The sequence below is a fragment of the Chlorocebus sabaeus genome, chromosome X, assembly GCF_047675955.1.
Source record: "Chlorocebus sabaeus isolate Y175 chromosome X, mChlSab1.0.hap1, whole genome shotgun sequence".
In the NCBI taxonomy this organism is placed as follows: domain Eukaryota; kingdom Metazoa; phylum Chordata; class Mammalia; order Primates; family Cercopithecidae; genus Chlorocebus; species Chlorocebus sabaeus.
Window position 1 is genome coordinate 77,643,492 of NC_132933.1, and position 13,793 is coordinate 77,657,284.

The window sequence follows — 13,793 nt, forward strand, 5'->3', positions numbered from 1 at the left end:
AAACCAAAGCGAAGAGCTAGAGTGACAAAATTAGTCAAGATGTCTGTAATCTGTGTGTGTGTGTGTGTCCCACGAGCAACAGACCAAAGGAAAACTGCCCCAAGGTTTGCGCAACAGAGATCAATCAGCAAAGTAAAAGTCCTTACAGGACGGAGAAGCAGTAAATCTCACAGAGCAAGCCTCCTCCCAGGGGAAATTAACGTCTGTAGTTTAATCTTTCCTTAATTCAGAAGAAAGTGGAGATAAGAATATGCATAGGGAAAATGGAGAGAGGGGAGCGTGACATTGAGTTGGAGGAGGCAAGAGAGTAGAATGACGACATGGGGTTGACAGATTTAGCAGATACAATATTTGGGACACACGCACGAAGAAATGATTCCTTGTTTATGTGAAACTGAAACTTAACTAGGTAGGCATCCTGTATTTCATCTGGCAACTCCAGGAAAAGAGAAAAAGACAGTGTTACTCCAATATTCCCGGTTGTGTAAGGAAAACAATCAAAGCTCGACCCTAAGGAAAACAAAAAAATAGAAGAGGCTGCGCAAATGCATCCGACTCTTCAAACAGAATCCATTTCCGGTCTGGGGCCCTGGGAAAACAAGGAGAGGAGAGACAAGGTACCGAATTCAGTCCGCCAGTGTCCCATAATCCTCTTCTCTCGGTTCCTCTTTCCTCGCTCAAGATGGCGCTGCTCGCGATGCATTCTTGGCGCTGGGCGGCCGCGGCGGCTGCTTTCGAAAAGCGCCGGCAGTCCGCGATTCTGATCCGGCCTTTAGTCTCTGTTAGCGGCTCAGGTCCGCAGTGGAGTCCACATCAACTCGGCGCCTTGGGAACCGCTCGAGCCTACCAGGTGAGATGCCACTGACATGGAAGAATAGGGTGAAGGGCAAGGGGACCTGTAGGGAAAATGTTGCCCTCGTGACCTCAGGGCAGCGAGAGCACCAAGAAGAAAGTCATGGCTAACGCGGAGCAGCAGTAAGTGAAGGAAATTAACGTCAGTAATTTGAGGAAAGGGCGAAGAAGAAAACCTTTTAGTTCAGCAAAGGGAAACGGGGCAGGAGGTTCTGGGCAGAGGACACCTGGAGCGCTGGAGTCTCTCGTAGGAGTCATAGTTTTTCTCTCATATTAAGGGTTGGGGTAGACACCATTCCCAGCCTGCTTACCTTTCTAAATACGAGGAAGGCTGGGTTATTTTCCCCCATTAGTAATGGAATTTGGGACAGTTTATCTGTGGTTCAGATTTTACTCAGTTGGAATTAGCAATTCGGAGAGCACTGTAATGACAGCAAGCTATCGATAAACAAGTGGCGCCAGTTAACTCCCTTGCTGACAGGCGTGCTTCTTGATAGGCCAAAACCATAACTATCTTTCCAAAACATAGACCGCCCTAAAGTCTTATATAAATATGATTGTCCTAGATCTGAAAAATACAGTGATGTTCTCTGCACACAGGTCATTTTGGAAGCCATAGGCTACTTATCCTTAATTTATGAATGTAGCTATGGTTGTAGTACCTCTTAATATTTGAGTCCATTATTACCTGTCACTCAGGAACGGTTTTTAAAAAAATTATTTGTACTTAACTGTACTAAAGTGTATCTTTTTATTTTCTGTGTATTGACAAGAGGTTTAATTGCCACCACTTATTTATCAATATCACTTTAAAATATTGTCAGCTTTGTATGAGAAACAACCTCTTAAATTTTGATTCTTCGTCTACAGATATTTAACGTCTACCTTGTACATAGCCCTGTGCTAGATAATAGGGTACTAAGAGAGACATACAGTTATGCCTTCAAGGATTGTACAGTTTAGTTAAGGAGATTGGATCTATGCATTACAAAAATAACTGAAAAACACAGTGGTGGGTTAATTAGCAAATGAATAGTGTGTACAATAAAGGCTATAGACATCCAGAGGAAATAGTGATAACCATAAAAGTAATGGTTTTTGTTCTGTAGTTCTCCAATAAGGCAGATGAAGTTAAGGACCAGATTATAGAGAGTATTTCATGTTGGTGATAGAACTGGGGAGAATATTCTGAACAGGGAGAATAGGGAATGACACTAAGCATGTGGAAGGCTGATGGAATGAAATTTATAATTCAGTAAGTATTGAACACTTCTACAGGAGCAAACAAAATAAAATATAAGTCCTGTCTTTAAAGAGCTTAAAATCTAGTGGGAAATATGTAAATTAATCGGCAATTAAAATATAGTGGAGCTGTGTAATAATGGGGAAGGTACAAGGTATGGGAGAGTATATGTGAGGGGTATTAAGTCTAATCTTAAGGTAGGGAAGATTGCCTTGAGTAACTGATACCTAAGGCAAGAGCTGAAAAATTAGAAGCTAGCCAGTTAAAGAAGGAATCGCATGTGCAAAGGCCCACAAGTCAGAGAGAACCGGACCTTTTATAGAACTGAATGTAGTTTAGACTGTAGTGAGTCATTCAAGATAGGAAATAGCAGGAGATTAGGCTAAAGAAGCAAATCCAGATGATTTTATTAAGGTTTTTAAAGTATTTTATGGTTGAAAGTTTCTAACACATGATCTCTTGGGAATGGTTTTTGTTCTGTAGTTCTCCAATAAGGCAGATGAAGTTAAGATAAAATTTGTAGGGCTTTCTTAAGCTGGAAGAATGAGGGGGAAGAGGGAAAAGGAGAAGTTACTAGGAATCTCAGAGGAGGCAATGGCAATACAAATTTAGCTTTCTCTCTTTCCATGAACACTATCTCCACAACTTCCTTCTTCCACTCTGTCCTTCACATCCTACCATTTCCTTTAGTTACCATTTCCTCAGTGTGCAAAACAAGGGAAAGATGTTACCTTTGTTTTCTGTTTCTTAAAGGCATGGAACTCTTGCCTTCCTTGTTTTAAAATATGGATTTAACAGGGTGAGAAAGGAATGATTACAAAATTTTCAAAGTAGAAGCTGAGGTAACCTGAGGTACCTGCAAATTTGTGACTTGTGATTAAGATTACAAAATAATTACTGAATTCATACTTTTAGGACAATCATTAGTATGTAGCATAATGTTTTAGAGCTGAAAGGAACCTTAGAGTAGTGTTACGAGATAATGTTAGTGGGTTAGATTAGCACTATTTTAGATGAAATTCAGTAGAATATAAAGAAAATAGCAGTGATTTTTACATCTTAAGTGAAATATTGTTTCATGAACTTTTACGTGTATATATACACACACACAGATACATATACACACACATATACACACACACACACACAATCCCACATGTATATGATTACTGGAATTCATTGTAAAATGTATTTCTCACCAAGTGTATGCCCTAGAGCTGGGCTGTGGAATATGGTAGTTCTTTTGGATAGGTACGTTTTGTTTTCATTTGTTGGTCTGACCTCATGGACAAAGAATGGGAGCTTTAATTTCTCCCAGTAGCAAGTTCCACCTTCCCACTCTTCCGCCATTGGCTGCTAAGAGTTAACCGAGTAGATAAAAGTTAAAATACTTTATTCCTGGCTTTCATATTAACTGAAGTGGGAATCTAATAACAACACTAGGAAAATAATCCTCCTAGTCTACTTTTTAGAGGTTCTAGTTCATATTTAAATTTCACAATATAAGATGTCTATGAAGAAACTATAGTGATTACTCAACAGACCCAAAATATACTAAAAGAATAAAAAACAGAACTTATCCATCCTGGCTAACACGGTGAAACCTCGTCTCTAGTAAAAATACAAAAAAAAATTAGCCAGGCGTGATGGTGGGCGCCTGTAGTCCCAGCTACTTGGGAGGCTGAGGCAGGAGAATGGCGTGAACCTGGGAGGCGGAGCTTGCAGTGAGCTGAGATCGTGCCACTGCACTCCAGCCTGGGCAACAGAGCAAGACTCCATCTCAAAAAAAAAAAACAAAAAACAAAACAAAAAAAAACTTACAGGAGAAATAAGGGTGTCTTTAAGCGGATTATAGATCATGGAACTGAAAAGGGTGAGAGGTGATTCAGTGACATTTAAAGTACCTGAAGAGGCCTGGCTCAGTGGCTCACACCTGTAATCCCAGCACTTTGGGAGGCCAAGGCAGGTGGATCACCTGAGGTCAAGAGCTCGAGACCAGCCTGACCAATGTGGTGAAACCCCATCCATACTAAAAATACAAAAAGCAGCTGGGCATGGTCACATGCGCTTGTAGTCCCAGCTACTCAGGAGACCGAAACAGGAGAATTGCTTGAACCTGGGAGGCGGAGGTTGCAGTGAGCCGAGATCATGCCACTGTACTCCAGCCTGGACCACAGAGCGAGACTCCCTCTCAAAAAAAAAAAACAAAAAAACAAAAAAAAACAGGTACCCGAAGGGGTTATTTGTAGTTCAGTGATGCCCAAACTTACCTGGAACATTAGGTTATGATACAAAAATGTGGACTTCATTTGCAGGAAGAGGGATTCAATGTGCATATGAGAAATAATTTCTTAGACTAATAGTCTATCTTAGTCTATTTGGGCAGGTATAACAAAATACCATCAACTACATGACTTATAAGCAAAAGCAATTTATTTCTCACAGTTCAAGGTGCTGACAGATTTAGTGCCTGGTGAGGTCTTGAGGTTCATAGGCGGTGCCTTTTAGCTGTGTCCTCACGTGGTAGAAGAGACAAGGCAGCTCTTTGGCCCCTCTTATAAGGGGACTAATCCTATTTATGAGAGCTCTGCTCTCCAAGTGCTAATCACCTCCCAATGGCTCCACCTTTTAATACCATCACATTGGTGATTAAGTTTCAATATAGGAATTTTAGGGGGACACAGATGTTAAAAGCATAGTCCATTTATTAGGAAACCAAGAAAGACTTTTAAAATTATTAAACAATAATTTACTGTCATTAGAAAAATATTAGCTATTAGGAAGCAGCCAGCTTGGTTTTGAAAAGAGCAAGACATACCAAACCAATTCTTCATAGGAGTGAGTGACAGTCTATCTTGATTTCTGTAAGGCTTTTAATTGTCCCCTGCATTGTTCTCACCCAGTAAGCTTGGAAGGAATGATATTGAATACTATTAAGGGGTCTTGAGGTAGTAGTAAGCCTTACTGTAAAGAAAATACAGATGACTTAAAGGATTTTTATTTCTAAATGTTAAAAATAATGAAATAACTGGTGTGCAAAGGGCATAACTGGGTATTGTGGAGTGAACACTGGACCAGGACACTTGACTGCCTGAGCTCTATTTGTACTGTTAATTATCTTGTACAGATAACTTGTTCCTTTGAACATCAGATTCTGTAAACTAGTAATATTTGACTACCAGATCTCTAAGGTGTCTTGCAGCTCTCTTGTTTCTTTACTGTAATCCTTTAGGACCAGCCCTTTGTATATAGTACCTCTACTTTGTAATCCTAGTTTAGTACTAGTGTAGTATTCAGGAGCAACATAGGGTAAGTTTAAGTTCACATGAATTTTTAATGGGACAAATTTGTATTGCTCTCCTCATATTTGTATATCTAAGAGTAGGAATAGAAAAATTGAATTTAATTATGAGTTTAGTATTTGGTAGTGTTGGGAAGATGGAGTAGTGTGGAGGAAAAAGTAAACTAGGTTCTGAAATCATCTAGGATGGTAGAAATAGATTCTAACGGGTGGTGAAGAGTAGCAGCAGTGCTATAAAAGTTGTAAATAAAGATATACCTTACATGGGCTGTATGTAATAAGGAATGGAAATATAAAGGTCTTAGTTGAAAGCAGCACTGGAGCTTGAGAAGAGGAATTCAGGGGATTCCTTATTCAGAGATAGTTGAATAAATAACATTATCTAAGTCATTGACATATTGGTTTTAACTAGTTATTAAGATTATTAGGAAGAGGAAGAAAATTTAATATTTCTAAACTTTCTTTTAGGAAACGAGGCCCTTTGAGAATCTGATAAAAGCCATAGACCTTTGCCCTAGAAAAATACACATACGTACATGCTTCATTTTGCATGCAATTTCAGGGGAATCAGAAACATATCCTCTCTTCCAGTCGAGAATCCCTGATTAATACAATATTGCTGGCTGGTGGGTTTCTAATGGAGTTCCTGAGTAGCCAGTGGCAAGATAAAGAGCACTTGTCACTGGGCAGTGGGGTAGAAATAGAATGGAAACTTATATCAAACTTTTGATTAAATTATAAATACATAATTTATCATTTAATTATTATGCAATTGTTATAAAATTAATATTTATTGCTGTATTGTTATTGTCAGTGTTATCTTAAATATTTTGCTTTTTCAAAGAAAAGTATGTTCTTTCCCATATTGTAAAATAAGGTCTATGAAAACGGATAAAATTGCCCTTTCTGTATATGATTCTTATGCTTTACATTTTCCCTATTTTAATTATACAAAACCGTATCTAATAAAAACGTTAAGACAGATATCTACAATCCCACGTTAAATAATTTTTCCTTTTTCCTTTGAATCTCTGTTCTTTCATGTACATAATTTTTACATTATTGGGATAATTTTAAATTCTGTTTCTTTTTACTTGTGAGCATTTTTTTTCTTGGTGCTCAGTCTTGACCACAATTAGGTCTTTTAATTACTTAAGATTTTAGTAATGTTAATAGGTATATATAGTTACCTGCAAAAGGTGATATTTTTGTTGTTTTGGTTTTCTCCTTCCTTTCCTAAAATCCATCTCCTTGAAGTCTTCATCTGTGCTCTCTTGACTCCCTTGTAGGATTTGCCACTAGTGAGTAAAGATACTTTTCAAGTCTTTATTTAATGTCATTTGGTCTTCACATTAATCTGGTTAGGTAGGTGAACATTTCTTCGTAGTAGCTATGGCTTCTTCTGTCCTTTTCAGTCCCTTAACTTCTGCCCTAGTTTTAGACCCTTATTTATGCATGGGTTTTCTCCCTGCTTTCAGGGATTTGCCCTTTCAATCCATCCTATACAGCACATCTAGATCATTCTTCCTAAGGCATAACTTTTATCCCATCACTTCCCTGCATAAACTTCAGTGGGCTTTACATCTTAGCCTTAAAAATTTCCACCCAACTAGATTGCTAGCCATATTGTAAACAGATTGTCCCTCCAATCACCCTATATTGCTCCCTGTTCCTTGGACCATGTACTTTTTTGTGTCTGTTCCTTTTTTTATGCCATACCCTATGTCTGAAATGCCCTCTAACTTGTGCCTATTTTTCAAATGTTAGTTCAAAGGTCAGTCCGTTCCCTGAAACCATTCCTTATAAGCTAGTAAGACTTTGATTTCTCCCTCCTCTGAACTCCTGCAACACTTTTTCCTACAAGTAGTTCTGTATCTTGTGGAGGAGATAAGATTTTATGTGCCTAAAAGGCTGATATATTCCAGTAATCTTTTTGTTTTTATCTTCCACAGAGCTAGGCACGGTATGTTACATGTAATAGGCAGTCAGAAAATATATGTAAAATGAATGATTAAACTCTATAATCAAAGCAAAACAAAAGTCTAACATAATAATTAATAATATGTGCTCCACTGCTATACATTTGGAATTGAAAGCTAACTTTCTTCAGGGCAACCTCATAAGTTTGTCCATTGCATTTCTGTCATTAGGCATATGGTACCGTGGTGGAGTAGCATCACTGATTGTTGTCAGTTTTAGTTTAATAACCAAAGCACACCTACTTTTTATCCTGAAATTTTTGAGTTACTTTATTTGTGAGCATCATTTGCTAAGATAAAGTGACTTACAGGATAACATTATTTGAGGAATAAGATATAAAAATTTGCTCTTTGTGGAAATTTTAACTGCACACTGTATTTTGGGATGTTCATTAGTCCTCTGATTAAGTTTTCTTTACAATATCGAGAGAGGAATGGATATTAGAGTAGGGAAACTGCATCCTAAGGGTATATTCCTTAGGTGCTGATGTTTTGGGAGAGCAGCTTTTAAACTTACACTTTTCAAAGCATATTAGAAAAAGACAAGGTGAAGCTTCAATTTTGGTTTACTTATCAAATTGTTTTTACTGATCTTGAGTAGCTTATACTGTAATATCACTGTAATATATTCGTATTTTTGACTGCATGAGTATTTCCTAAGTATGAACTCTTTCTTCAACTACTCTGACTATAGTGACTTAACAACTGTGCATGTACATGTGTGCTTGCCTGCTCCGTTTGCCTTAACACCACAGATTGGGTAGCTTATACAACAGAAATGTATTTTCTCACAGTTCTGGAACCCACGAAGTCCAAGATGAAGGTGTCCGTAGAGTTGATTTCTTCTGAGGTCTCTCTCCTTAGCATGTAGATGGCCATCTTATACCTCTGTCTTCACATGGTCTTTTCCCCTGTGTGTGTCTGTGTCCTGATATCCTCTTCTTAGAAGTATACTAGTCATATTGGATTAAGGTCCACCCTAATGACCTCATTGAACTTTAATTACCTCTTTAAGGGCCCTGTTTCCAAATATAGTCACATTCTGAAGTATTGGAGGTTAGGACTTCAACATATAAATTTGTGGGGGCAGGGAGTACACAGTTCAGACCATAACAATGTGTGTATGTGTTTGTGTGTGTATGTATATGCAAATACATAGAAAATTGGATAGGTATACTTTAGTCTGGTAAAAGTGGTTACCTCTGGAGAGGGGGAGGGTTTGGGATGCTAAAAGACAAAGAAAAATTAATTTGCTATTATGGATACACAGACATAGTTTGATATACTGTACTTGTTTTTACAATGAGAAAAATATTTCATGTTTAAGCTTTTCAATTGATGAACTGACCTTTTTGAATAGGTTGTATTATGTTCATTTATTTGAAGTCGAATTTGTTTTGTCTACTAGTAGTAATGCATTTTAACATCTCTGTAACTTTTCTTTATTTGTTTATTTTTTATTTTTTTGCGATGGAGTTGTGCTCTGTCACCCAGACTGGAATGCAGTGGCACAATCTTGGCTCACTATCACCTCTGCCTCCCAGGTTCAAGTGATTCTCCTGCTTCAGCCTCTCAAGTAACTGGGATTGCAGACGCATACCACCACACCTGGCTAATTTTTGTATTTTTAGTAGAGACAGGGTTTCGCCATGTTGGCCAGTCTGGTCTCAAACTCCTGACCTCAGGTGATCTGACCACCTCGGCCTTCCAAAGTGCTGGGATTACAGGCCTGAGCTACCATGCCTGGCCTTGTAACTTTTATTTTAAGTTCGGGGGTACATGTGCAGGTTTGTTACGTAGGTAAACTTATGTCATGGAGGTTTGTTGTACAAATTGTTTTATCAGCCAGGTGTTAAGCCTAGTACCCATTAGTTATTTTTTCTGATCCTCTCCCTTCTTCCACCCTCTGATAGGCTCCAGTGTGTGTTGTTCCTTTCTATGTGTCTATGTGTTCTCATCATTTAGCTACTACTTATAAGTGACAACATGTAGTATTTAGTTTTCTGTTCCTGTGTTAGTTTGCTAAGGATAATGGCCTCCAGCTCCAGCCATGTCACTGCAAAGGGCGTGATCTTGTTCTTTTTTATGGCTGCATAGTATTCCATGGCATATTTGTACCACATTTTCTTTATCCAGTCTGTCATTGATGGGCAATTAGGTTGATTCCATGTCTTTGCTATTGTGAATAGTACTGTGGAGAACATATGTGTGCACGTGTCTTTATAATAGAATGATTTATATTCCTTGGGGTACATACCCAGTAATAGGATTGCTGGGTCAAATGGTAATTCTGTTTTTCTTTCTTTGAGGAATTGCCACACTGCTCTCCACAGTAGTTGAACTAATTTACACTCCCACCAACAGTGCATATAAGTGTTCTTTTTTCTCCACAACCTCACCAGCATCTGTTATTTTTTTACTTTTTAATACTAGCCATTCTGACTGGTGTTAGGTAGTGTTTCATTGTGGTTTTGAATTGCATTTCTCTAATAATTAGTGATGTTGAGCATTTTTTTTTTCATGTGCTTGTTGGCTGCATGTATGTCTTCTTTGGAAAAGTGTTTTTTTCATATACTTTGTCCACTTTTTATGTTTTTTTTTTCTTGTAAATTTGTTTAAATTCCTTATAGATGCGGGATATTAGAGCTTTGTTGGATGCATAATTTGCAAAAATTTTCTCCCATTCTATAGGTTGTCTGTTTATTCTGTTGACAGTTTCTTTTGCTGTGCAGAAGCTCTTTAGTTTAATTAGATCTCATTTGTCAATTTTTTTTGTTGCAGTTGCTTTTGTTGTTTTTGTCATGAAATCTTTTCCCGTGTCTCTGTCCTGAATGGTATTACTTAGGTTGTCTTCCAGGGTTTTTATACTTTTAGATTTTACATTTAAGTCTTTAATCCATCTTGAGTTTACATTTTAGTCTTTAATCCATCTTGAGTTAATTTTTGTATATGGTGTAAGGAAGGGTCCAGTTTCAATCTTTGGCATGTGGCTAGCCAGTTATCCCAGTACCATTTATTGAATAGGGACTCCTTTCCCCATTGCTTGTTTTTGTCAGGTTTGTCGAAGATGATATAGTTGTAGGTGTGAGGCCTTATTTCTGGGGTCTCTATTCTGTTCCATTGGTCTGTGTGTCTGTTTTTGTACCAGTACCATGCTGTTTTGGTTACTGTAGCCTTGTAGTATAGTTTGAAATCAGGTACCTCCAGCTTTGTTCTTTTTGCTTAGGATTGCCTTGTCTATTTGGATTCTTTTTTGTTTCCATTTGAATTTTAAAATAGTTGTCTCTAGTTCTGTGAACAATGTCAATGGTAGTTTAATAGGAGTAGCTTCGAATCTATAAATTGCTTTGGGTAGTATGGCCATTCTGACTATATTGATTCTTCCTATCCATGAGCATGAAATGTTTTTCCATTTGTTTGTGTCATCTCTGATTTCTTTGAGCAGTGGTTTGTAGTTCTTGTAGAGATCTTTCACCTCCTTATAGTTAGCTGCATTCCTAGGTATTTTATTTTCTCCGTTGCAATTGTAAATGGACGTTTGTTCCTGATTGGCGCTTGGCTTGACCGTTGTTGGTGTATAGGAATGCTAGTGATTTTTTTTTTTTTAATCTTTTTATTTTTATTTTTTAGAGCCAGCCTCGACTCACTGCTAGTGATTTTTGCACATTGATTTTGTGTCCTGAGACTTTGCTGAAGTTGTTTATCAGATTAAAAAGCTTTTGGGCTGAAAGTATGGAGTTTTCTAGATACAGGATCATGCCATCTGCCAACATGGATAGTTTGACTTCCTCTCTTCTTATTTGGATGCCCTTTATTTCTTTCTCTTGCCTGATTGCCCTGGCCAGAACTTCTAATACTATGTTGAATAGGAGTGGTGAGAGAGGGCATACTTGTCTTGTGCTGGTTGTCAGGGGAATGCTTCCAGCTTTTGCCCTTTCAGTATGATGTTGTGATGTTGGCTGTGGGTTTGTCACACATGGCTCTTCATATTTTGAGGTATGTTCCTTCAATATCTAGTTTATTGAGAGTTTTTAGCATGAATAGATGTTGAATTTTATTGAAAGCCTTTTCTGTATCTATTGAGATAATCATGTGGTTTTTGTCTTTACTTCTGTTTGTGTGATGAATCACATTTATTGATTTGAGTGTGTTGAACCAACCTTGCGTCCTGGGGATAAAGCCTACTTGATTGTGGTGGATAAGCTTTTTGATGTGCTGATGGATTTGGTTTGCCAGTATTTTGTTGAGGATTTTTGCATCAGTGTTCATCAAGGATATTGGCCTGAAGGTTTTTTTGGTGTTGTGTCTCTGCCAAGTTTTGGTATGAGGATGGTGCTGGTCTCATAGAATGAGTTAGGGAGGAGTCCCTCCTCCTCAATTCTTTGGAATAGTTTCAGTAGGAATGGTACCAGCTCTTTGTACATTTGGTTGAATTCAGCTGTGAATCTGTCTGGTCATAGGCTTTTCGTGGTTCTTAGGCTATTTATTACTACCTCAAGTAAAGAACTCATTGTTGGTCTGTTCAGGGATTCAGTTTCTTCCTGGTTCTTGGAGATCTTTCCATACTCTGAGCAGTCACTCCTGCTTGTGGGACATAAAGAAGGCACCAAGATCTGAAATGGCCAGCACTCCGTCCCAAAATAAAAAAGTCTTTAATGCATTTATAAAACTTTCCTGGAAGTACTTGCTACTTTTAAATGTAACCAGTTTTTGGTTGTTACTTCACTGCGGAATTGGGAGATTCTTTGGAAATTTAGTCCCAGTGTTTCCTATTCATTTCAGTGGTTTCTCCTCTTGCTATGTAACACACATACTCTGCATATATGATTCTGCCTAATAAAGAGCTATTTATACTTAGGTGTTTTTTTTTTCAAAATCAAGTTTTTATATTTAAAAAACATTATGAAAACAGTACAAACCCACTACTGAAAGATCAGAAAATACAGAAAAGCCAAAAAAAAAAAAAAAAAAAAAAAAAAAGCAACTGTGCTAATAGGTCAGTATAACCTATACTTTTAATAATACCAGCTAATATTTTTATAGTGTTTTAGTTTACAAAATGCATTAAAATTTTACTTTTCCTTGCTCCTACTTATTTATTTAGTGATTTTCACCAGGATCAGAAAAAAAGCTCCCTATTGATTAGAGCTTTACTGTCTAATACAGTAGATACTAGCCATATTAGCTATTTAAATTTCAATTAAAATTAAAGATTTAGTAACTTACTCATACTAGACATAATTCAAGTGCTCAGTAGCCACATGTGACTAAGTAGCTCTTATATTTCACCACACAGAATATTGCTGTCATCACAGAAAGTTTTTTTGTACATGGCCATTCTAGAAAGTAATTTTAAGTAGGGAGTAACATTATCAAATTTGTTTTAGTACTGTGATTCTGGGTGCAGTTTGAGGGAAAGATTAGAAATAGGCAAAGATTGGAGATAGGGACATCAATTAAGAGAATATTGAAGTAATATAGGAGAGAAATGATAAGTGCCTGCATTGCCTGTCATGAGGTAGCATTGTCAAGATTTGTCACCAAGTATTCTTGTATCATGGAAAGATGACGGGGCTTTGAAGCAGGAGAGTATTACCTTATCTTAGTTATTTTATCTCAGTCTCAGTGTTTTTAGACTATAAAATGGGTATTTGAATAAAAATTTTCTTACCCATCTGATATGGTTTGGCTGTGTCCCCACCCAAATCTCATCTTGAATTATAACTCCCACAATTCCCACATGTTGTGGGAGGTGATTGAATTATGGGGGCAAGTCTTTTTTGTGCTGTTCTCATGATAGTGAATAAGTCTTATGAGATCTGATGGTTTTGTAAGGGGGAGTATCCCTACACAAGCTCTCTCTTTGCCTGCCATCATCAATGTGAGACGGGACTTGCTCCTCCTTGCCTTCTGCCATAATTGTGAAGCCTCCCCAACCATATGGAACTGTAAGTCCATTAAACCTCCTTTTCTTCCCGGTCTCGGGTATGTAGTTATCAGCAGGATGAAAATGGAATAATACAGTAAATTGATACTGGTAGAGTGAGGCACTGCTGAAAAGATACCCAAAAATTTGGAAGTGACTTTGGCACTGGGTACCAGGCAGAGGTTGGAACAGTTTGGAGGGCTCAGAAGAAGGCAGGAAAATGTGGGAAAGTTTGGAACTCCCTAGAGACTTGTTGAATGACTTTGACCAAAATGCTGATAATTATAATGGACAATGAAATGCAGGCTGAGGTGGTCTCAGATGGAAATGAGGAACTTGTTGGAGACTGGAGCAGAGATGACTCCTGGTATGTTTTAGCAAAGAGACTGGTGGCATTTTGCCCCTGCCGTAGAGATTCGTGGAACTTTGAACTTGAGAGAGATGATTTAGGGTATCTAGCAGAAGAAATTTCTAAGCAGCAAAGCATTCAAG

At 37.8% G+C, this 13,793-nt stretch overlaps 1 protein-coding gene across 4 annotated transcripts in view; it reads left to right on the forward strand.

Annotated features, from left to right (window-relative positions):
• Positions 1-666: 666 nt before the first annotated feature.
• Positions 667-13,793, forward strand: part of ABCB7 (ATP binding cassette subfamily B member 7) — a 115,567-nt gene continuing 102,440 nt past the window's right edge. For 2 of the 4 annotated variants that reach the window (XM_037989514.2, XM_073013563.1), the window contains exon 1: positions 667-850. In XM_037989514.2, the coding sequence (XP_037845442.2) occupies positions 683-850 (168 nt within the window). In that variant the 5' untranslated portion in view covers positions 667-682. The remainder of the gene's footprint in view (positions 851-13,793) is intronic. The other 2 variants (XM_037989513.2, XM_037989515.2) reach the window with 1 other exon arrangement.